The sequence below is a fragment of the Xylocopa sonorina genome, chromosome 8 (assembly GCF_050948175.1).
Source record: "Xylocopa sonorina isolate GNS202 chromosome 8, iyXylSono1_principal, whole genome shotgun sequence".
In the NCBI taxonomy this organism is placed as follows: Eukaryota; Metazoa; Arthropoda; class Insecta; order Hymenoptera; family Apidae; genus Xylocopa; species Xylocopa sonorina.
Window position 1 is genome coordinate 2,763,295 of NC_135200.1, and position 26,310 is coordinate 2,789,604.

Here is a 26,310-nt window from a genome sequence, read left to right on the forward strand (position 1 = left end):
GAGAAAAATTTGTATACATCCACGCGAATGGAACTTACATGTACGGAATACATGGCGGTTGTGTTTCTGCTAGAGCTTGCCTGTAAGCTCTAAAACTGCTAGAACTATCAATAAGAGCACAATATTCTTTTAAGCCTTCAGTAATATGTTTCTGCCATTCGAGCCTTCTAATAGGCGCGCTATCGAGTGCAGAAAGTAAGGCTAAGTAGCTATTAAAATTGTTTATTTTTCTAAGGTGCTTCATTATTTTGATGAATTTCACCACGTATTTTTCCCTGTCCTTCGCCTCGTTCTCTAATCTATGCTCCAATATCCTCGATCTAGCCCAGTACGACATTTTGTTAAAGTGTTCCGTGAATCTGGTCAGATTCGGGCTTCGTTCTTCGTTTTGTTCCTGGGCCCAAATCAACACTTCCGGTATTTCGATTTTCATGAATAGATCAGCGTCCAAGAGTGTCATTTGTTCCGCAATTTGTTCACTCTTGAAATCAAGAAGGGAAGCTTGCTTCGTTGTCACGCTCAATGAAGAAAGTATCGGTTGCGCTGATTGCATCTGTTTCGCAGCGTGTTTCTCCAAAATTTTAACGCGTAATGCTTTCGCCATAGTGAGGTCGCCGCTACATACTAATTGCTGCGCGAATTCCATGAGGGTTTGCAAGAGCGTATCATCAAGATCCGACATGCTAAAGGGCATTAATACATATTCTTTTAATTATTTATAATTACTTTAGATACAATAATAAGCTACATAGCGACAACTTTTTTTTTTGGGATCATTTAGATTTGTATAGATAATTTTCAGAATTATAAAAGTATAGAAGTATCATCGAAATGTATTTCTTAGTTAACTTACGTTAAATCACTGACAACTCTAACTAGCAAGGAAAACGCTTCACGAGCTGCTCTTTGCTTAACAACGTCAGCGGAACATGAGAATCGTTGATGTCGTCTTTGCAATTTTTGAATTAATTCCAATGGTTGCATAAAAGTTCTATACGTCGTTAAGAATGCTTCTTGATATAAAAAGTCTGCAAATAGAATAGATATACGAAACTATAATGGGACTAAAAAAGAAAAGTCATATTTTGTAAATTTAAATTAAAATAAACATTTTAATAGGCTTAGCAGTTTATTGAACTGACCTGATTCCTTCTCATCTATGAAGCATGAAAATATATCAAATTGGTTATATTTTCTAATGTGTACTCGCTAACAAAGTAATTTTCATCTCGTTTCATGGAAACTTGAAATGTGAAATGTAGATAAATACTTACCATGTTTATTAGCTTTGGTGGCATGAACCAAAAGAGCGTCAGGATGTCCTCCTCTTATATCTGGACCTTCTTCCTCTGGCTTTTTGAAAACTAAATACTTGCTGATATCCAGTTCATCCAAAATGCCGTCGTCTTGATCGACGTCTCTTAATTCCAAAGTACTATCATTGATCGATGTTAATGATAGAGCGTTACTTGGTGGCCTCGAAGTTGGCAATATCGTTTCTGAAGCAACGTTATTCTAGACATGGAACAACGCTCAGTTAATAACAACTCCTCCCCGTATCCCGTCTTCAAAACTATTCAAATTAGTGTTTTTAACATCTCTCGCATCATTAGAATCAAAAGATCTTTAGGAGGTAAAATCTATGACTTATTTACTGAGTGATTAGCAGATTTTGATTATGGCTTAAGTTTAGCGGAACATGAGTTTAGAAAATGTTTACCAGTTTCACCGGAGTTGAAGATGTTACTTCTTTTTTATCGTGAACGCAGCCAGGTTCTTCCGCTTTAACTGGAGTAGACGTAACGATTGGTTCCATCGTGTGTATATTTTGCATGCTAATGGTAGGTTTCGGTGAAACGGGCGGCGGTGTTACATTTGATTTAATGGAACGGGATCTCTTTGGCGGCAATGCTGGCGGGAGACTAGAATTATTTGCTATTTCTGTCGGTGCCATAGTTGTGGAGGTACTGAAAGAAAAAAATCCATCATTTTCCATACCATTTTCTACATAAACGAATGTGTATATGGGAACGCAGGTGCGTAACATTTTACATTAAATCACGTACTTTGAGTTATCGTGCAACGTTGACACAGTATGCGCCATGAAAGAATACGATTGTGTTGTAGTAAGGGCCATCTCGTGTTGTTGCCATTCCGCTTGCATTGAATTATAAGCTGCCACTGAATGGCGGGTCCCAAGACCAGAGATGAAGTCATTGTTACTGCGGGAACAGTTCCCAAACATCTCCATGTATGCCATTACTGAAATAGATATAATCACATTTCTATAATTCTAACGTATTAGACAATAAGATTCTTATCATGAAGTAACATAAAAAGAAATAAAAAATATGATTCCATGATGAGAGATAATATATATATATATATATATATAGATATATAGATATAATATATGTATGTATGATAAATACAAGCACGATTTATATTACAACAAAATATCAAAGCGCAGGTGTATATAAAATACAGAGAAACACTGATGCACAAGCATATATCATTTGATACGTAATTATACATAAACTCGCGTGTGCAAGATTCACATAAACTCACTGGAATAAGTGTGAAATCTTTTAAACAACATTTTCACCAAGATCAATTGTCACTTCTCACGGTTAAACGATTATTTAATCGGAACAAATGTCACAATAATTGTACGAGCACGAACTTATATATCATGTGTGTCGAGAAAATTTCGCATTAGAGGAGGATATTTTTTTCTCGTCGTTCCTCTATGCACAATCGTGGAAACGAAAAGTAAAGCCAGCTGTCTCAGCTCTAGAGTTAAAGAAGCGTAAGTGTTAACTGACTATTAGCAAGAAAAGGTCAGTTTAATTAGTGAAACAATGTCGACGCCCACGTAAGTGGTGCAGCAAGATTAGTTTCTATGGTTAATGAAATTTAGAACTCGTACAGAGATGTTAACGAGAATGATGAGCTCTTACAAAGTATAAAATTTGAAAGTGATTAAATAGATTTAAAAAAATGTAGTATATTATAGGGAAAAAAATATTTAATTAATAAAGAGAAAATAGAACAAAGCCATCGCATTAAAAAAAAAAAAAAAAATCAAAAGTTTCGTATGTTAAAAAGTTGAGAGAAGATTATTAAATTTTCATGTTTAGTATATCGTATTAATTAGATTAAAATGTAAGCCATGAAAAAACTGAAGGTATGAGTGAAATATCCAAGCTCAGTGTCAAATGAAATCAGTGTCGATCAAATCGTTTCGACAAAAGATGAGATCAAAAATAACGACGAACATGCCGCAAAAAAGCTAAGAGCCTTAAAAATCGTGTATATAATTAATGCGTGAAACGAAGGGTTCCAACTTAGCGTGAACGTGTTTGCTGAGGGATAGCTGATTTGTGTGGGCAGGATCCCACTTACCAGAATATGCCACTGATTGGAACACTGGGGGATACAAAATATTGTATCAGTTTTAACCTACTAGGTGGAAAAAATATTCGGAACGTCTACTCTAATATAGTCTAGACAATATCTAATACTATTTTCGTCCAAGGTATATAATTTTGCAACTTTGAGCAATTTGATTTTTTTTATACATTTAAGGTACGTTATTGCCATTATTGTTAAAAAAGAAAAGTTACTTTAACAGCAATAAAGCAGTGGTAGTGTAAGAGTAAACATTGTCTGCCTTGTTGCTGCTTCTTATTATAAACTATGGTGTAACTTACTATGCCTTTTTTTAAGAGGGAGCGGAGGGGGTTTACTGGCATCTGGACTATCGCCATTGCTAGTGTGTAAACTACAGGTTGATAAATGCTCGTTTTCAGGTACATTGTCGTACTGCGATGGTTGACGTTCCTTTCTTCGTTTCGACCGTTTCTCTGGCAATGCTGGCGGCACACCATTTGCGTCCGATGAAGAAACCGATTCTACATCCTATGTAAAATTAAAATTACATGTGTAACGAACAGACGGATAGATGTATGTTACGTGTTGCAAATTTTCCGCTTATGACATTTTGATATAAATGTATTAATATGATTGCTAGACCGCGGATGTTTTTATAAACATTTTTATAAACAATATTTTATTTAATAAACGGGTGTTTTAGTCTTTCAATATTTTTCACATTTCGGTTTCTCATAAAATCATAATCCAGAGTCTAATTATTATCCTTTAAGTATTAAAAATGTAGAAAATATGACTGTTTGCAGAACTACTAGATAACTACGAGCAACATGCTTTGGAAGTCGAACAATTATGTGTTGTACATTGTACAAGTACAAAGAGAAGCGAGAAAGGAAAGAAGTCACGACACTCATATTTACCAATTTTTCTAACATCGCAGGATCTCCGCTACTGGATATACTTGTGCTAACGGTACTCTTTGAACTAGTCATTGTCTTCTGAGTGAAAATAGACCCGTTACTGTCCGTGGAGAGTTTAGTCTGAGCGAACGATTGTTGCGAATTAAACGTTTGAGAATTATAACTAACGCTGCTCTGTTGGGACGACCTCTTGGACGTTATACTGGAGGTAGTATAACTTTGAGACGAGCTTCGTTGTGAATGCATCGATACGAAACCGGATTCTTGCGTTTGAGTCGATAATCGTTCCATTTTCCCCTCTATACCTGAAACATAACATAATCGGTACGTAAGCGATTTGTAACAAGAGTTTTCATCTGAAAATCGATTATAAGGAACATTCCTCGACTCTCTTACATAAAAATGCTTTCAAAGCATCCCAGTTCCAATTAGTGGACATATTCAGATTTTCGATAAGACTGATAATTAATAATATTTCGAAAACGGACGGTGTGAAAGAATTCGAACTTATTGCACCGATTCGAGCGAGAATCGGTACGATACTGTTTATTCACATAGCCAGAATATCCGACGCCTACGCTACCTGCTCTACCGGGCTATTTGAGGCTTTCTTGCGTAATTTTAGCTCTTATATTTTTTTCTCTCTACGTTTATAAATGTGCAACGTCATGCGCATCGTCTTTACACCGCCATAGCATCCAACGACGAATATAAAATGATTTCTATCACTCACCGGTGAATGGATTAAGCATTTCTTGAGGAGTTTGTTGACCCAATAACATGGTGGTCGGTATATTTGGTTCGGAGCCGTCCCAATAACTACAGTTTGAACTACCATTAACTTGCATGCCTGCAAAGAAGTAACAAAATCAGCAATACGTATGTTTACTTTCTCCCCGATGATATTAAAGTAAAATTTGTCTATTTATTTTATTCTACACGTAATTGCTTAATGATATTCCATTACATTGTAAGATTTGTTTAACTTTTTTCATGGCTTATACAATTAAGTCGCTAATAAAATTGACTGTATCGTAAGACCACCGTCGTACGACTGATTCGATGATTAAAAACTATTCCGCTGACTAAGCACCGTCCATATTGTGGTTTTCTCGACACAAATGGAAATATACTTATATAGAGTTGCTCCGTTACTTTCTTAGAAAAGCTCCAATTTCAGTGAAACATTTAACAAGAGACGGTCGATAAATTTATCCTTTAAATTTTTTGTCCTTACAAAATCTAAATATTGAACGTCAATTCCAAATACCTATGGTATTTTGAATAATCTAGGAAGTTATGTTAGTTAATCCTATGGAAGACGCAAGAGCACTGATGCATTGATTCGCAATAGCTGAAAGAGAATTATTTCCCAATTAAAATATCGAATGAAGAAGATTTATTAGTATTGTTACATAGCATTGTTACATGGTTTGTGTGTGCGCACATGGAAAGAGAAATGAAGATGATCCTCGATAGCACGTTTATTTATTACCGATAAAAACATTTTATAAATAACCACAAGGAGGAGGAAAGGTTAGATGTTTTCAGCATGTATCTCACGCGTATCGATGAGAGCTCTACGATGTTAATTGATTCGATGATAATTCCGAGTACATTAAAATCTTGCACACAACAGAAAAGAATAATATCAGGAAAGAAAGTGGAATACATTACCCTGAATAGTAGCCATTAGGCTGAGATCCATACTGTCGTTCAGAGACTCGTCGTTTGGTCCCATGATCGCCCTTATCTCATCCTCGTCGCGCGAATGATTCAGAGCAGAATCCAAACTGCCAGCCGACGCGCTTAAAAGAGACGACGAATCCTCTGGTGATCGACTTCGTAGGGAGACACCGTCAAGACTAGATGCTAAAAGACCCTCGGACTCGTCTAGCAATTGTTGAGCCCTCGTTTTCCGTTTCGGTGGCAACGGTGGCGGTGTCCCCGAAGAACTGTTCTCCTCTGACAGGCACACGCTTGGCCTGAAATTAATCGAATCCGGTTAAACGAACGTTTCGTCGAACTTTAAATATAAAATCGTCTATCTATGGTACTATTTTAGAAATAAGAAGAGTGCATGCAATGTTACTATTGTCTGTAAGAAGCTTAGGGAACTACCTCTCGGGGAGTGGCGGTTTTGGGGGTGGACTAGAATCCCTTAAAATCGACTCTGAACTATGCGAACTACGGACCAGACTAGTAGTCGCAGCGGTCTGCTCTAAAATCTGCCTTTCCCTCGGGGTTAGCGGGATATCGGGTAAAGAATTTCTTTGTGGCGTCAATTCCGATCCGTAACCCGACGTTCTGAAAAACGTGATTTCAGCTGGTACATCGTCAAATTCTCTGCAGTGGTTATGACGACACAAAAAAATAAGAGCGTTCGTTTTGTTATTGGTATCGTACTAAAAGAATCGAATAGAGTGTAGATTTATTATATCATTAAAAAGAAGTAAATTCATGTTCAAATAGTAGATACCTGTTATTGGTGGTGCCGGTGGCAGCTTTCTGCCTGTTGGCGATCTTCTCGTTCGCCAGGGCAACCAGATTCTTCACAGCTTCCTCGACTAATCCTATGATGTGTGTCACGTTTTCTGTGTCCAACGCCGAGGTCTGGTCGCCGTGCAGCAACACGTCGTCGCAGAGCTTTAATAGTTGTGCTAGGGCTTGGTACACCTGGTTCGTCGCTGATCCCAGAGTGGAGCTTTTTCCGAAAACACGATAACCGATATCAATCATATCGAATGAATTGTTTCAGCTGTTTCCTTTACTTTCTTAAAAAAAAGGTACTCACCTGTTCTCGTACAGTAGATAGGGTTTCAGCGCGGTGTGTATAGTTGTGACCGTGTCGAGGACGATGGTGCCGTTCCCAGGCAGCATCTCGAGCTTCTTCTTCGACACGACGTCCCTGAAGTGGAGCAGTGCCAGCTGCACCTGTCGCACGTGGATGTGGAGGTCACGGAGGGGATTCTTGTCGAGGGTAGTCGCGGCGTCATTGCAGCCGGGCGCGCTCTTGTCCCGAGGTGTCCTTGGTGAGGAGGGCGAGGCGGCTCGTGTCGCCGCCCCGCTGCCTCCGCTGCCGCTACCGGGAGAACGCATGTGAGAGAGCTTCTCCAGGAAGTCCTCCTTGAAGGAGCGCGCACGACGCGCTAGTTTACCGCCGCGCGCCTTCCCTCCCGACCGCTCCTCGATTTCTGTAACAGAGATTAGTCATTAATTGAATCGTTTGCATTGAAAATCGCCCAAAATCATTCTTAAAAAAAAATCAGGCTATTTATATAGATAGTTACATTTCTACTTCGAATTTTCCATTTCGAAGCAAAATTTTAAATAACACATTTAACATCACTAAGAAAAAATGCTGAAACGAAAATTAGTTGGTTAATAAAAAACAATTTATATCATATTATTAACCAGCTAATTTCTTAGTGATTTTAAATGTATTATTAACAATTTGCTTTGAAATGAAAAGATTACGTAGAAATGTAACTATTGAAATAGCTTATACAGTTGTATATATATTTACAATAATCTTTTGAATTTAAAGAAGATTTCTCTCGTGTACAATATGATTTTTTAAATGCTTGTACCCTCCTTGTATAGAGCAATTCAAAGTGATAATTATATAATATTGGTAAGTGAAAGCCTCGAATTTCTGCGTACCTGTTACATCGTCGTAAAAACTGGTTACTTTATTTTATATCGGGGTACCGTAATTGTATGCAATTACTCGACCAGAACGAGTACAATTTACATAAATTTTCGAGATTATATTCAAGCTTCCAGCGCACCAGGGACAGCCGTTGAATCGTTCTGAATTTTGGTTGCTGTTGCTGTCACACAGCGTTAAACCGAGTTAAACTAAGTTAAAGCCCGAAGGTGAGCACGTTCGCCGGAAACCAAGCCAAGTTTAACTCTCCGGCGTCTGTTATTCGGCTGCGAAGGATTTCAAAGCTGAACTTTGTATAATTCCTTCGGAACGCGGAAACCCGTTTCTCGTTTAAAAGCTGCGAAGTTTGCTCGTTACAAATCCGAACGAGTTAAAGGACAAAAATTATACATCATTCAAAAATAATTGTTTATCATTTCCAAATTTCTCAGCAAATTTTTTATCTATATTGCATCTTGACATCGCTTTCGTCTTTATTTCTAAACAGATTACCAATTTAAGCATAAGAGATTGAATTTGCAACCGCTTAAAACAAATAAAACAAAAATCTCCGTCGCTATGCTTCGAATTTAAGTAAATCGCGATAAAACGCTCGTGATACGTCAAACGCGTTAACGGGAGAAAATTTACAGTTCAAACATAAATGATAACCCGCTGCCATGAAAATTACACGATCCCAAAGTATCGTCGAAATAGGAATAAATAAATAAATTCTTCGATATACGTCCCGGATTCACCGATGGCGATATTTACGTAGGACAGGGAAATCAGTTTGCCCTCGAAACGGTGGCAATTATTCATCGTACAATTCGACCGGCAAACAATTACTCGGGATTGGTAAATATTAATCGCGTTTCGACGCGTTCCAAACATTCAGATTATCCGGCCGATATTAAAACAATTTACCGCAGGGAAACATGTTTCCGTGCGGTCGGCGAACGTTACAAACGGACCGGTTAATGTTGCTTTCAAATGGGAAATATGGCCCCGCGCATAATGGACACGGCGAAAACGGCGCGCAACGCGACCGCCGAAACGCGTTTAATTGGCTGCCAGTCAAGCGTCGACGCTCAGACGAGATTACAACCGAACGTGACGCGAGAATTCGTAGCTTTCCGACGGCGGGTAACCCGGTGGTGGGCTAGCGCAGAAAACCGACCGCGCGCGCGTTCATTCGACGCGCGAACGGAAAAATATACCGTGAACGGCAAATAAAGGCGGGCAAATATTGAACGTCGATACGACGCTCGCGGTTCAATTGATCGGATCAGTTTCCCGAGAAGATTCGAGGGCGCGGATGGTAGATAGATAGGTTTCCGGTTCGAACGGTTCGTTTTTATTTCCCATTTCGATGGAGCCGCGTTCTTCGCGCCTATTTGGGTTTGGCCCGTGTAATGGTTTAAAGCGTTGTAACAATGGTTTCATGATTGGTAGATGGCGCGCTGTTTGCTTTGTTTCGAATCCGTTTTCAGATTCGTTTCGTTGCTATTCATTCTGTTCGTCGAACGTTTTCGAATCTGTTACACGTTTTTAAATATCACATATGTACAATTCTTTTCACTGTTTCAGCCATTTAATACTTTGTTTATTTTCCGCATTATCATGTACGAAAAATGGAAAAAAGATTGTATAATAAAGTGTGGTGGAATATTGTGCGAGTATAAAAATCTGTAAATTAGTAGATCTTGATAACACGAATTTATTATTGATAATTTTCAGTAAATTTCGAAAGCTTTAACAAACAGCTTTTTAACTTTATTTTCTTAAAATGGTAAGAGATAAAATAAATTCCCTTTAATTTGCTCTTGATAAAAAATAAAATTAAAATGGAGGTACTAGCGCAAAAGGAAGATAGCTAAAAATCGTACGGACGCTTATACGTCATTTTATTTATAGGTACATTCATCGGACAGATGCGTACTTCTGACAAAATTTATAATACGTCGTGACGGGGCATTACACCGTATAAATTTTCCAGAAGAACGCGATCCTTTGACGAGCACACGCGTTCGCCACTCGACTCTCGACAGCATTGAAATATTTGTTTGCCCCCACCCCTTTTCCCTCCCTCTCTCCCTGTAACCCCGTTATTCCACGTTCAAATATTCTCCACCCCATAATGCTCGAATCGTAACGTTGGCAAACGATATTAAACGCCGGCCGGTCGTATCGATTCTGCGCGATTTTTTCCGTGCACGATGCGCACGCGAGCTCTTCGATTACGATAATGGATTTACGAACAGCGAGATCGGGACGTATGGTTGTTTTTTTTTTCACCGCGGACACGTGAAATCGACGGGTTGATTCGATGAACGCGATCGAGCGAATCTTTTCGACAAATGCAATTGTACACATTTTTCAGGATTTCCGATTGTGACATTGTTAGAGAGCCGTTTGCGTCGATGGGACGCGTTTTTTAAATGGAGATTCGAATCAAAGTCAACGCTATGAAAAGCTGATTGAGTTTAATTCACGCGAGTATACATGTATACGTATGTATACGTTACCGTGGAAAAAGAAGAAATTAGAGAATGTCAATATTCACATACGAAATACGTTGGTGAAAGGCTCAATATTTGCCTTTTTGTATCGCATCGAGCGCTACAAATGCTTGTGTGTAAGAAAGGAGAGAAGAAAAAAAGAGGGAAAAACGTTAAGTTGTCCTGGGTCACCAATGTTCTTTCGACAATTCCATGGCACACTACAAGCAGAAGCTTACAAACATATAAATTACAATAATACGTATATGTTTTTAACACATAAGAAACTCGTTAAAATAGCTTTACGTACGTAAATGCATGCTAAATGTCGACATTTGCCGGTGTAAGCGAGAACTAGCATTTATAAAATATTTCGTACACACACCTAGCAAGAATGCCAACGCTGACATTTACCGAAGAATATCAACATTTGCCAGATGTCGATCTTTCGACATATAAATAAATAAATATATAACTAGCATTATGAAACACCTTCACTGTTGTTTATTAATATAATAAATTTTTAGACTCGTCAAAAGTATTTTACGCAAACCTGACTATCGCGACTAGAAACTTTGTCGAATTTATTAATGCAAATGTAAATTACACTCGCCACGAGCATATCTTTCACGCGCAGTACAATTTTCTCGACTTCAAATAACACTTTCGTTATTCCGAAACGTGACAGCTGGAACATTTTATTACGAAAAGTTATACATTTTATTAATATTCCTGCGCGTGGTTACCAAGGTTAGTTACATTACTCGTGTTATTTTAAGAAACATGAAACACACGAGCGATGCAATTTGTCTTTTGGCAGACCGCAAACAACATTTACCCAAGTTCTCCATCAGGGAATTTGGTCCGATCTAATAATAGGAATGCAAATACTTCCCTTGAAACAGTCCAAGAGGAGTAAGCAGTACGGTTCCCTTCGGTTAATAACCTGGTACTCGAATTATTACCAGGCTATTTGGCAGGGCGCGAGTACAGGATGGAACGGGGCGGAGCAGTCATCTTTGGTGGTTGCGTTTCGCAAGCAGCCCACGGGGGTTGAACCGGCTTCTACGCACGCCGGTAAATCAAGTTCTATTCACGAATTCCGATTGAAACCTCAATCAGACATGATTCGCGCTGAAGGCACGACTCGGACACTCGACGGGGATAACGGAAAACAGGAGGGAGGAAATCAGAGCGAAAATTTGTGAGCGGATGAGTGACGGAGTGAATGACAAAATGTACGAGTGAGAGATTGAATGACGGATCGAATGAGAGAATGATTGGGATATTGAATACGCGAGCGATCGAGAGGGTGAGAAATCGAATAGGTGAGCGAAGGTGAGCACTACGAGTATGGTCTACGTATATATAAACGCGTGTACGCGTGTCTGTGATAGAGCGAGAGAGATAGCGCATAGAAACCAATAGTGGATGCAAATTGACGTGATTGACTGGATTCAGGGAACGCGTTCGATTCCCATACGATGGTCCATGGGAGTTCACGATCGAGGACGCCGCCGGCGCGGTTTGTAAATAACCGAGCGTTCGCCAGTTCCGATCCTCGAGGGCTTTTCCCAAGCGGGAAAACCTTCGGCTCGAGCGTGACTAGACGCACGGATTTTATCCCGTTTCGAGAAGATCGCCGACAGGGGAGATTGCGAAGCTACTTTTTTCTTCCCTTTCTCTTTTTTTTGGGGGGGGGGGGGTGAGAGGTTTGAAGTTCCGATTGTTAGCTAGAAGGGTTGTTTGGCGAGTTGTTGGAAAGTGGTAAGGGGAAAAAAGGTAACTGTCGGTGGAGCGGGACGTCTTGTTTGTGAATACGATTATTAGAAAGAGAAAATGTTTGGATAGTTACGGCGAGTCAAGGGAGAGATGAATATTAGTGAAGTGGAGATGACGTTGGGATTGGTTGGAAAATTTTTGTAAAAATTGATTGGGACCAAGTTTGATCGAGAATAATATTTTGCGAACTCTTAAAAGTTTCAAGTGAAATTTCAAAAATAATGAAATATTTGAAAAGAATTTATTTAGCGTTTTTAAGGATTTAGAGTGAATTGGAATTACCGTTCGTTCTCTTTTTTTAACTTAAAATTTATAAATGATAATTTCTTCCTACAAAATACCTCCTCCAATGAACGGGTTTACAAATCCTAACGTCAAATAAATGCAGTAACTGCAAGTGCGCAGTCCGCGTTTTCCTCAGCATTTAGCGATTCACTCTGCGCCGAATAGCAGCCGTCACCTGGTCGCGACATTGCATATTAACGGGCCAAGACGCTCGAATAAAGCGCGATAACGAGTCTGGCTCGCTTCTAAGCATATAAACGCTGCAGTTGAATTGCAAAGCTCGTTTTCGTGTCGCAAATTCAACGAATATTAATTACGAACTACCATTACCTCTTAAATTAATTAAAACATATCGAATCACGGAATGAAATTCAAGCTTAATTAAACCGCGAACCGTTGCTCCGTAAAAGTTTCACATATCAAAGAAAGTAGTAACTTTTAACTTTTTAATTTTATACGATGGTGACTTATAGGCGTGACAATGTGAATCGGCAAATAAGATTCTGAAAAAAATATTGATATCAACGAATTTCTTCATTTCTTGATTTCGAAAAAATTTGTCTACGTTTCGATGAACGTTCTCCAATGTTTGAATCGCCTGTGAAATTATTATCCCAAAACTGCCAGAAGAAAGACGTATACCAGAAGAATGAAATTTCACGGTCAACAAACGTAACCAACTACGAACCGAATACAACTTCCCCCAAGCTCCTACGGTTCAACGACTCCGCTATCCCTACAATACCAAACATATCCGGCAGCAGACTTCAATTACATTTCACCCATCGGCTGTCGCCGATTTCGAATTCCAGTCGGTCCTGCGCAAAGATCAAAGCCTACAAACATGATATAGCGGAACGAGAATCGTCGACACCGCGCGTCCACCAGCCTACCGCAGGAAGCCACAAAAACTCCTACCCTCCTCGAATCTCCATTTTCAATCGAGATCGCCATCGTCCGACATCTCTCCCGTTAATAACGAGAAGATTATCGAGGTGCGCGATCGCGAGGCCCGCGCGTGAAATTAATAACCCCCGCGCAGCCGGCTCGGGTATCTAGCTCCGACGGGTTTTCATTTAACCGTGGCGGTGCACGTCGCTCCCGGGGGTTGTGACCGCCGCGAATTCTCGTTGCTCGCGACCAGGCCAGGCCAGGCCAGGCCAGGGCCGGTCGTCTTTCTCGTCGTTATCGCGACGGCGCAGCGTGCTCGAGAATGCAACGGCCGCGATAACTTTCCACGCGTGTCCCTTTAATCGCGTCGCTGCCAGCCATTCATCACCGTGAAAGCCTCCGCGCTCTGTTCGACGGAGAACGACGGAGAACGCGCGTAGGCCGGCGGAGCCGGTCGTTGTCGTCGCGCGCCGGTGAATCTACTAAGCGGAGCTGCTGCTTGTTCGCGATTCTAATCGCGCTCGATCGGCGCTGGGGTTGCTCGTCGCTCGACGCTGGACAGCCCGGGATCAACAGCTGCGCGAGAGTGAATTTTTAACGCACACCGACCGACCAGAGGCGGATTAAACGCGCACGGGTAGAAGAGCGATTGTTTTTGGGAACGCGGTTCGGGGGTGGCTGTTCGAGAGGACTTGGGTTTTCGAATGCTGGAGAGGCTTTGGAAATTTTGCAATGCGTTTCGTTTGGTTGGTTGTTGCAAAAAAAGAAAAAAAAGGAGGGGACTGGCTGCTAGCGTTTTTTGAACCATTCCAACTGTCCTTTGGTAAACTTTTTGGAGCGCTGAGTTGTAGAATTGGCGTAAAGAAAAAATAATCGTATTCGGATTACTGGAATCGAAACGAATTCGGATAACTCGAAAAAATTTTAGAATTAATTTTATTTTTATATTACAATGTTAATTTTTAGTTAATTTTTATTTTTATATTACAATGATTCGTAAGCGATAGTGGTGTTTTTCTGATAAGGAAAATCCTGTTGCGTGGAACTAACGGTTGTGGTTTCGAGATACCAAGGAAATGAATAAAGAAAGAAGTTTCAAGGGTAATAAAACACATTTTACGTATTAGGACTTAGCATAGTAAAAAATGTAGTATCTTTCATTATTTATCGCCTTAGTTATTTAAAACAATCGTGTTTACTATTCGTTATAAAATGTATTCTCTGAATATTCCATTATAGTTCCACATAATAGACCATTGACAACGACCATAGTAGAACGTCAGTTCTTTGACGTTGTTCATCCGTTCGAATGAAATTAATCAACTCTCTAATCGACAATTATATAGTCCAGCGACGTACGAAATAGCTTGGACGATGTTCCAATAGTTCATCGTATGATTTAATCAACTTACATTGCAATTAATCTCATAAACGCAAATATTGTTAGAATAATTTGACACGTGACCGCATTTTCACAATTCGCGAATACACCAGAAAAAATTTTACGATTTTTAATAATAATAATTGCTTTAAGTCGCTCTCCAATTTATCGACAAAAAACAAATTTAAAATTATCGACAGAAACTCTTAACTCCATAATTTTTGATGATAATTATTACCTTAGTCGAATGTTGAATTTCTTAGCAGAAATATCGTGGCAAGATTATTTACTTCAATACGCTTTGATAAATTGAAGAAAAATCCGACAAGATCTCTGGCACAATGCACCTACACCTCTCCAAGGAACATCTACTCTTCTAATTCTCTCGAATCCTCCTCTCATTTTCCATTCAACCACTCGGGAACCAATGGTTGGTGGAGTCCCCGATGAGCCGTGGTACGCATTAATTAACAATTACGAGGCCGAATGACGGTTCGTGCGAACGCTAATGAGACCGAGATTCACGTTTTCGGGCGCATTTACACGTGTACCGAAATGGCCGTGTTCCCCGACACCGAATTTACGAGAGAGGCGTCCCGCCAGCCGCACGAGCCGATGAAAACGCAATTTACCTCCTTGCTTTATAATAATCGAGTCACCCTCGTGCCACTGATCTAATTTTGCATACCACGATCTCATTCCGATTAAAACGGTACCAACTGTATTCCTCGTTGCGTTCAATTTCAGCTGTCTAATTAATTTTTTAATTCATTTATTCGTTCAATGATGAATCGTCGAACAGAATCTCTTCGTCTCGGTTTCACGAAACGATTAAACCATGCTCTATATAGTACAATTTTCATTCGAAAACCATTTTTATTCAAAACAGTTTATCGAGTAGAAGTCTTGAAATATTATTTATATGATCGTTCGTAAAATAATAAATGTTCGATTAAAAAAGCCAGGGAGTGTTCAACGACACTGAATGTACCTCGAGGGAAGCCGCTGGGAACGCTAAAACTTCCGGTCCTCCGCGTAGCGCCACGGACTGCGAGCAGCAATTCGTTTGAAAATTCGAAGCGGCGCGTTTGTTTCGTTTGTAAAAATGAACGAGGGGGCTTGTTCACGTCCCCGTGAGGATTCGCGGCTCGTTTGATTGCTCTCCGTTGGTTCGTTAGAGGTTTTAATGGCTCGCTTTGCGAAAGCCCTCGACGAGGCGAGGCGGAATCGAAGATGAGCGAGTAGATTTTTACTCTTTTCCTCTTCCTCCTTTTTTTTACTCGGCCAGTAATACGCGTTTCTTCATAGTCGAGTTCGCTCGATAGTTGATCCGTATCTTTTTTAAACACTAGCAGTATCCACTTTTTAAGCCTTTGAATTATTAATTTTTAATTATCAATCGAACGTATAATAAGTAACTTTGATTTTACTCGAATACTTGGAATAAATGCATTGCCATAGGCGCTCAATGAGACATGTCGGCACTAGATGCGCCCAATTATCACTGAACAGCTAACAGCACGCGTTCATATTGGTCTCAAAGCTCTCAATTGTATGCACTTGCGCTGTGTAACACGTCCAAAGCGGTATTAACGTTTAATACCCGGGAAATGCGAAAAACGTTTCCAAGAAACATCAGAAGTTAGAACGTATCGAGCTTCTGAAAGGAAGCTTTCAACATTTATAGCACAAATTGCTTGCCAAACGTTTTGCGAAACAAAAAGCAGCATGCTACTAAATAACAAAAAATAATAAAATGAACCAACAAATAATAACAAAGTACAAGTTGCATGTGTATCTCTGTAGTAACATATTTAGCATTTTACCATTCCTATCTTTTACAGCAGAATCACTTAAAAAGTTACCGCGGAATGCCAACGCTGTTTGTCACGGCGATTGAAACGCAGCAGCCAGCAGAATCAACTCAGCGAACAACCGGAGCTTCGACTCGAAACGATAGGAAATTACGAGTACCTGCCTCGGCAACGAGCCACCCTAAAGTCTCCCACTCCTCCAGCCGGTTCTCCTCGCATTCATCGGGCAATGCTCGCCCTTATCGTCGGCAACAGTTTCGCGAAACGATATCGACGCTCGCCACGGCGCCGTATCGATTCGCCCTGCAACCACTCGCCCTTCTGATCAAGGCGCGAGCCTGAAAATCGTCCGCGAAACACGCGGCAGCTCGATGGACGCTGCAATGTGTGACGAGCGAAATGGCTGTGCGTTGGCGTGTACGCGCCTCCATACGTCGTCGATGCATCGAAAAATAAAAAAAAAAAAGAGAAAAAAGATAGGAAAAAGGAAGGAAGAAAAAGAGAAGCTGGAGGGAGCGAAAAAAGGGACGCGTAGAGGAACGGGAGAAAAGGGGGAAAGGATTATTCGCGCGCGAGCTGGTTTTGCATATATGGGACGTTGGGACACGTGTGCGACACGAGAACACTGCACGGTTATCGTGGTCTGCGGTTATCGGACACGCGATTTCACGGCGGACCGTGCCTAATACCGAAATGCGGATTTTCCGGGTGTTTCGCGGCGGAACTGCGGGAAATCAGGATCATCCCACCGTGTCCGTGGGAAACGGTCTATTAATCAATCGTTTCGCGGCGACCGAGCATGGTATCACTGATCAGACGGTCTCTATATTTATCAGGGATTAAAAATGTTGCGTGAAAGAATAAGAAAATAAAAATAGGTACTTAATCTTCGAAACCTTTCTTACAGGAAAATTAAACTAATAAACAGATTAATTTCGTAATTACAGATAATAATGTATATTATTACATTATTATAACGAACCAGAAAGTTTCTCGAAGAAACGAGAACACAGATAAGTAAAAAAAAAAAAATGACTAAAAGATCGTAGCAGGGTTAATTTCGTAAATTAGACGAATCAGTATCGGAAGAGGAATCAAAATGATCGAAACGACCGTGCCACCACAACCTCCTAATCTATCGACTGCACGAAGTGCGAATTATCTAAAGTACACTAGGGCGATAAGTCCTTTGCACGAGTCTTGTTTGCGGAATGCGTTTTCGGCCAGTTGCATCACGGTCGAAATGCCCACAGAGGGAACTGTGCTCGAGGAGTTAACGAGCTTGTTCCGCTCGGATGTGATTTGCAATCTACATCGGCGAGAAAAGGGTTCCGGGAGTAAACTTCCTTATGGGCAGAAAGTTTTACGCATACGTATCTACTACTCATGTTTATTCGAACCTTGCAACGTTTCGTGTTATACTACAACGGTGTTAAACGAAATTGCGCGGTCGCAGAACTTCGGTTAACGAAACAACAATCAGAACTGTACATTGCTTGGGACATTTATAAACGTGATTTACGAATTAATATTTAACCTTGCCTCGCGTTTGAGATACTAGTTTTACTATTCAAGTGATAGTTTACTATATCTCGTCGATTGGATATATTGTTCGTTTCACGCTTCGAACTCGAGACATCTTCCAACTAATTGTTATACCGACTTTTTAAATTCAATATTTTGCCTCCTAATAACAAAAGAAGTAATTTGTTCAATTTTCCTTTTCTGATTATTTAATGGTATGCAACTAGTACTTGTTGAAATTGCCTTTGTCAATCGTGTTTATGTTAACAAATTGTATATCTATGATTTTTAATTAAACATGTATTATTTCTTTAGAATCACCATCAGATTTTTCAAAAACACTGTATCCTTACAACAAATTTGTTATATATATTGCAATGGGTAGGGAAAACCAATTACAAGTTGCCGTCACCCGACCCGGAACAATATTCGAGTTCCTTGGATGCGGTTTCGGGAATAGGTTTCAAATTTTACGACCACACTATTTCGCTACGTCATACTGCACCGCTGTGTACCATTGCACTCTGACCAATTCCATTAGGTCTGTCGAGAAGTTCTGTCCACGTTCTGACGGACATGTAATTCCCAAACATAAAGCTATTAAAGGCAGGTAGAAAATTACTAGCCTGATACTGACCGTTTCGCTGTTTTCTACGTTGCATGCACATTTTGTGAAATGGCAGTTCTACAGATTTAGTACAAAAGTGACCATCTTATGGTACGGTAAACCACACGTGTCTTCAGTTAAAGTTATTCCCAGCCATCCGGTATACGTATACTTAGGTATTGTCCTTTCTGATTGTTACCTGGTCAGGCCCGTTCAAAAACTTTATGAACAAAAAAAGAAATCATAAAAGCTGCCAAGAAACCATTGGAATTTCATTCTAATTTGTATTAGACTATTACAATCATTTTGCATAGAAATTAATGTTATATAGAAATTGTATAGAAAAACTTTCAGGAAAATAGGAATGAATAGTAGACATTCGTGTAAATTGTATTTCAAAATTCTCTCTTTTATAATGAGACAAGACTATAATATTGCGCACAAAACATCTATCCATAGAAAAAGGTTTGTCGATTAGTGTTATAAAGACCATAAATGTGAGCAATCTTAATAATACAAGTCTGGAAATAAGAAAATTAATATTCCCTCGTTAAGTACATCATTTCACTCTATTCCACAATCGATTAAAGAAATGCAGAACAAACGAGAGGAACAGCTTGCATGCCGTCCGCGACAGAATCCCATTCATCTTTCACCATCGATCACAATTTCCCATCAGAATCATCGGGACACGAAACGAACGGAATTAACCAACGATACATCCATCTCCGGCATTAGAAAAGCAAACAAAAATCTCGACTGGCTTCGAAAGTGGCATTCAATGTACGTGTTATAAGACGACGCCGTAATTATCCCATTCGTCATGCCCGGTTAGCGTCGGTGGTGACAATGATCCGCGGATGGAAACGCGAGTCTGGACGCACCTGGACGATAATTGCACGGAGCAGGTAGAGAGAGTGTCGTGTACACGCGATCCCCGCCGAATAATCCGTTAATTTTCCGGGACACGCGTGCCCCGGAGGCACGGCAGCCAGCTTTGCGCGCGGCGCGCATTCCGTGACACGGGAGCCACCCCGAAATAACCGCGAGGTTGTTGCACCGCCCCGTAATATGCGACAACGGCGACTATGCCGGTGTTCGGGCTCCAAAAAACGTGCTAGACGTGCCCACTCGAATTTCATCGTTCCCATGCCTCTGGACCACGGCCCGGGGAGAATATTGGGCTGCGAGAGGAGACGGTATGCTCGTTTCGCGTTGCGTATTCTCGAGGGGTTGGAGTGGCTGCCTCTTGCATTGTCGAGACGCGGAGGACCGTTCGGACGAGCGTGTTTTTCTTTTTCTCGAATATTTGTTTATTTTCGAAAGTGGTCCAAGTCTATATTTCAAGAAATTCAAAATAGTACATAATTTTATAGAGTTACGTTTCTACGTTGTTTTCTCGTTCTTAAGTAAATTGTGAATAATATATTTACAATTACTGAGATTTTATGAAACAAAAATTAGCTGATTAATAGAATGATAAGAATCTTTACTTTGAAAGTGATTCAAGTTCCATTTGGAGAATTTCAAATGGACATAGAGTATATTATGTGGGTACAATTTTATGAGATACGGGCTTTACGTTTTATTATTAAACTAGTATTGCTGGACAATAGTTTTTTCAGTGAGAATAATTTTATTAAATATATTAACACGAACAAGCATGTAAGAAAGATGACTAATGCGGTGCAAATTGGTAATGGTAACCCTACTATGCAGTTACAATCTACTTTCCTTCAGCTTTTTGATAATTTCATTATTATTCAAAACTCTGAATTTGCTACCAAATTTCGAAAGAGACCAAGAAGTTTCAATAATATCGAGTTAATACTGATATACAAAAAACAAGACTAATCTCAACGCTAAAATACAACGATTTAATGGATTTATTAATTGTAAAGTACATTTTTTAACAGTGAATAAGAATTGGATATTTTTTAACTTTAACGCATAAAACTATACATATTTCTTTTTATTCCAAAAGAAATTTATTTTTTTCATGAATTTATGTCTTTTGAACAATTAGAAAAGATATTTCATTAATTTTGAAAGCCCATTTATAGCTATCAAATAGGTATTACCGTTTAAACAATATTAATAATGCTACTTGAAAACATTCTACTACCATTCTATTAGTTACTAATATTTTTCAATTTATACAAACGCAAACCCTTAAATAACTCGATTTTAACGTAAATTGACTTAGGCCACTTTCAAAATAATATTATTGTGATGTATGAATTATAATACTGTTACAACGAGTGTATGACACGGACGCCATTTTTTAACTTTAGTTTTTATTGCGATTGAAATTTCGTAAACAATTTAGCAGTATGTTAATTTTCAGTAGTAACTCGTAATAATTATATTTTTCAAACACGTGTATCTATGTATTCTCCAAAATAGAAGTGATAAATAAGATTAATGGTGTTAGAACTTCAGTAATTGTACTGATAACAATTTTAAAACAAACATTCTGGAGTAACACCACAAATATTACGTGTAGGGTAATTAAATTTTGGCTGAACGTAGACGACAACGCGAGATATTTTTAAGTAAAATTTTGGAAAAACATGCAGCGTGCAAAAAACGATAAATAAATTTATAAAATTTAACAGCGCATCGAACGATTGTTTGACTATTTAATTATTTTCAGCCAGTAAAGATATTAGCCGAAACAGAATTCTGTTTGAGAATCACGTTAGCATGGGACGAATAAGAGTCAGAGACGCGCAAAGACGGGGAGAGTGCAACAGAGTTTCGAGCTGCGTAGAAACAACTCGTCGACAAAATATGAAGGAGCGTTGTCGGCGGTTAAAGAGCTTTCGAAATAGCTTAAACGCCGAAAGAGGATTATTCCAAGATGGTGGCTTCGGACAACGAACTAAATTTAGTAAGCGAGCCCCGAAACCAGCGGCCAAAACACGATGAAACACCGTGAAACGCTTCGACGGAGACGAGAATCCTCTGCCTCGAGGCAATCGAATCGCGTCCTCGTTGCGGTTACACAGAAAACATCAATTTCCATAGAAATAACAAAAACGTACATTATGTTAATATACCACGACGGGTAGCTTCTCTCTTTATCTCTTTTTATTCTTATTTTATTACATTATCAAATTTTTACCATCGCTTTTCCAGTATTTATCTTACTTTCAAACTTGATGGTTGAGCAGTTAAAAGAGCAGAAAAACATTTAGCTCTTCCAGCTAATATCGCCGCGGCGGGTACCGCGTCGATCGGTCTTATTACAGAATATTAACGGGGTTCGTGTAATTTCGATCGGTCGTTTAATCATACGGTACGTTGCGCCATCGGCTCACGGATGTATCCCGATCAACAAATTCCCCAGCTAATTTGTTAACAGGCGAAATTCCGTGCAACTGGACGCGCAGCTATGGGAACGGCCAAGCCGATTGCACGAGCGTCTATCTATCTATCTATCTATCTATCTATCTATCAGTCTCTCTTAGTCTCTCGTTCGCTCCCACCGATGCAATTACAGGACTTTAATGTTCACGGAATACCACGGACCGTTTCCAGCTGGGAATTTCATGGTTCGATGGTGATATTACCGAGCACGGGATTTCCGCTTCTCGGGGATGGTTCACTGAGAGTAACGTCGATCCCTTAATTAAGGGATCGAACCGACAACGAGCTTCTTTTCCGTCCGTGGATTTTTAAATGTTTTATCTAGGGACGTATCAAGCGTTTAACTATGTCGAGGCAAGGGGATTGATAATTTAAGATGTCGTCTTCAAAGTAACTACTTCTTTCTATAATTTATTTGAGGGCAAAATGATAGAATAAAAAGGAAAACGATTGCTTGTTAAGAAGTCAATTTAATTACTTCCATTAGTCACGCGAGAGATTGAATAACGAATCGCTGTGGATGCGAGGAAAAAAGAATTCGAACCCTTTTATCTGTATCTAGAGCAACAAGCTTAATTTAATACGTCGAAGCAAATAAAAAGGAGAAGGTTTCACGATGAATACACCTGCGCCAAACGCTTCCATCCCCGTTTTCAAACGGAGTCGAAAACAGCCGAGTCAATCGGTAATTCACTTTGCATTCGACACCCGTCCCTCTAAATACATTTTTCTCCGTCCGTTCAATTTTTTATCGAACGATTCATTAAATTTTCGCCAGGACGCCGTTCGCAATTACGTTAATTTGTCGTGCGGTATTGGGACAATGACGCTTGAAACGCGACCCGCGTTAATTATAACGAGACACGGATGCGCGAAAGGCCGAATTCGATTTACGATTCGTTAGGCTCGACGTCTCTACGTGATTATTTATCGGTACCGATGTCAACGTTCTCGTTTAGCTTTCTTAATTAATTGTATCACTTTTAAAATGGTTGTTAAATTTGTTCAAATCCACAAGTTTTACAGAACGAGAGTATGTTCTCAGAGTATTATGTATCGTATTTGAATCGTAATACGAGTAAATTGCTTCTTTAGTAGCACTTCAACGTGAACGATGGTTCGAAATATCGATAACATTACTCAATTTCATTGTCGAAAGGATCGCGAAGTTAGAATCGATATGGAAATGAGTGAAGACCGTCTATTTCCCGATGGAATACATTTTTCTTTTTACCTTTGCTCTGCTCTCGATAGATGGCAAAGATCGAGGCGTTTGTAAAGTAGAGGAGAGAAATGGAGAAATATCGAGCAACTTTTCCATTGGAATTAACGTTTCGATTGTATACAAATTAAAATAAATGCGATCGGAGAATTTTACTTCTCTCTAGGTAAAATATTGAATTTTAATAATACCCTAAAGCAATTATTTGCTACCGAAGCAATTTATATATTTAATTAAGCTGCTTCGCGTTCAAAGGTAGGTATTTAATTAATGGATCAACTGGAAAAAGTAATTCAGTCTCTGGCAGAAAATGAGTCTACGTTAATTTTTGACTTTAGATTTGTAGATTACATTAAATTGATTGATTTTAAAAGGAACACAAAATTCTAATTATTATTAAAAGTAATGAAAGTGGCCAAAACTCAAAGAAACAATATCTCTTTTCAAACTTTCAATCCAGCAATTCTGTCTTCCCTACAATTTACCCCGTCCGAGTTCACAAGTTACGTATAACCACGAATCGTGGTTCGAACAAAATTCAACAGGCTCCACGAACCGAGCCAGCGAAAGCATCCAAGCTCGAGCCAACTTCTCGTCGTAAGCAATCGTTCAAAATGATAATAACGTTATTCCATTCCGGGGCCGAACCGAATTTACCGGGGACAATAATCTCGATGGAGGAGCCGGGGCCAAACGAGGGAGATTGATTTTCAGAGGGTGTGGGTCGGCTGAATCATAAGACAAACGAGTAAGATATATAGCACTGTGCAAAACTTGTTAGACCACCTATATTACTGGTTCTATAGAGGCCATTAAACGTATCTAACTATTCTGAAAGTACTTGCTCACTGTATGGTACGGTCACCGTTTATAATTTGACGTGCAGGCGTTCTGAAAATTCTAAAATAATTTTTGTCAAATGCTATATACAAATGGTATTATTAAGAAAAAAACAGCTTTTCAAATAAGCTGAATGTTTAAAATAATAGAACGAAAAAGTTTACGTTGGAGCAATAGTGGTCGCTCTTGAATTCATTAGTGGAGCATCAAAACATTTTTTGGTGAGTGGCCTCAGGCTTTTGCGCGGTGCTGTATCTCCGGCGATGCTCTCTGCGACGCAAACAGTGGATCCATTAAGGGCTGAGGCCCTTATAATGTTTGGAGATAGTTCGACGAGAATGCTTTCAAACGGCGGACAGATAAAAGGACAATATACCAGAAGCGAAACGTCTTTTTTCTTTACACAGACGGTGGTAGTTCGCAGCTGGAGAGTTCGCAAGTATAATGGATCGTAGAGTCCAGTTTAAACTCGGTTACCCAATGTAATTTTGGTATTCGAGCGGGAGCTCAAGATATTGTAACATAACGCGAAACTCTGTCTAAATAATTCACTTCGAAAGTACAAGTTTGTTCCGCAAAACGAATGGAAGTAATCCCGTAGAGACTGAAATCGTCAAGATAACTCGTGTTTCCGTTCATAATTCTTCGACTGGTAGTATAATAAAGAAAAAAATTTAAAATTCACCAACATTCCATCCTTCGTCAAAGTTACGATTCGATTCCAACGTGAAAATTCATTATTCAGAAAAATCCGAATAATTGAATTTTCTCGAGCGAGATAAAAAAAGCGTATGAAATTTGCTTTCTGCTATTTACCGTTCGGAAGAGAAATTCGATATCGTAACGTTGTAAAATTTTAGTTCGTTGCGTTGAAAACCGTGTTTCGCTTCTGTACGGGGATTTAACAGGAGAATTTGATTGATTATGGGAGCACAACGCAGCCTACTGTATCGTGGATGGAAACCGCGGAACGTTCTTGATCCACGTTTCGTAACTCCATCGAGCGTGTAATAAAATTTCGCTGCAATTTTTTTCAGCATACTCTTTGCGCCTACACAACCACTGTTCGATACGGTCGATTAATTTTTACAATGAACACTCCGTGCTTCGCGTTTGTTACGGATAAATACATCAAACGGCGAGTTATTTTTATTGCATCGAATACACTTTATACGGCGTAAAAGTTTTACAAAAGTATTCCATAGTGCAACTTCATTTATTGCTGGTATCGATAAATAAGTAATGTAAAAGAAGCTAATTTTAATTGATGGACGAACTGGAAAAAGCAATTAATGTTTCTGATTTGTAGATTACATTAAATCAATAATTAATTAAAATATTCTTTTTTTACGGTTCCCCATTTATTTTGAACCTCAAAGGGGTGCAATTTGAAAGACCATAGTGAAAGCATATTAAAAAAAAGAATATTATTCGTATATATTATAAATGGTAGAGATTGAAAAGGAGCGGTTTGGTCTCAAAACGTTGCGCATTAGCCAAACTAATGTAAACACATTAAGGGTGGAAAAATCAAGAGAAACCCGTCCGAGCGAGTGGATGAGCTTTCTAAATCTCGCTACATGCAAACTGTGCTCTTTTCATGTGAAAAGCCGGTGGAAAAGTGGCTGGCAAAACGCGGACGAGAAGTGCACTCGGCGGAAGTGTGGAAGAACGCGAGTGGCCTGGCTGCTTGCTTCCTGAATTCGAGCATTATACTCTCGACCGTGTACACGCGCATTTTCGCGATCGTTCCGCTGATTTTCCGTCAAACAAAATTCTCCTTGTTTTACACACGGTATTTCTTCAATTCGTATAAACGCACGTATTAACGTATTCTACCTGGAAATTAACGAGAAATATTTTATTATTTTTCGAAATGAAGAAAATTTTTGCCATAATCGAAGAATTCACGTACCAGCGACTTCGATCGTAATCGAATAATTTAAAAATAGATATCATTCGAAGCAACCCCGCCGGTCTTTATTCCCATCGCGTTCATTTGCATTTAATTTGCCTGCTGCAAAATAACACGGATCCCAGAACGATTTCCCTTTCACCGAGGGGTTTTCGTCGCGCTTTATCCGATCTACCTGTAACGCAGGTGTGCTACCGCAGAAAATCGCTCGCCT

General features: G+C 39.5%; 1 protein-coding gene across 7 annotated transcripts in view; it reads right to left on the reverse strand.

Annotated features, from left to right (window-relative positions):
* The window catches only part of C3g (C3G guanyl-nucleotide exchange factor), a 78,792-nt gene that overhangs the window by 2,309 nt on the left and 50,173 nt on the right, over positions 1–26,310 (reverse strand). For 3 of the 7 annotated variants that reach the window (XM_076899537.1, XM_076899538.1, XM_076899531.1), the window contains exons 2-14: positions 7,108–7,507; positions 6,793–7,017; positions 6,435–6,620; positions 5,991–6,298; positions 5,047–5,163; positions 4,314–4,618; positions 3,714–3,921; positions 3,406–3,429; positions 2,067–2,262; positions 1,721–1,967; positions 1,275–1,515; positions 854–1,028; positions 39–683 (exon numbers count right to left, since the gene is read on the reverse strand). In XM_076899537.1, coding sequence (XP_076755652.1) covers positions 39–683; positions 854–1,028; positions 1,275–1,515; positions 1,721–1,967; positions 2,067–2,262; positions 3,406–3,429; positions 3,714–3,921; positions 4,314–4,618; positions 5,047–5,163; positions 5,991–6,298; positions 6,435–6,620; positions 6,793–7,017; positions 7,108–7,507 — 3,277 coding nt within the window. The remainder of the gene's footprint in view (positions 1–38; positions 684–853; positions 1,029–1,274; positions 1,516–1,720; positions 1,968–2,066; positions 2,263–3,405; positions 3,430–3,713; positions 3,922–4,313; positions 4,619–5,046; positions 5,164–5,990; positions 6,299–6,434; positions 6,621–6,792; positions 7,018–7,107; positions 7,508–26,310) is intronic. The other 4 variants (XM_076899535.1, XM_076899533.1, XM_076899536.1 and 1 more) reach the window with 4 other exon arrangements.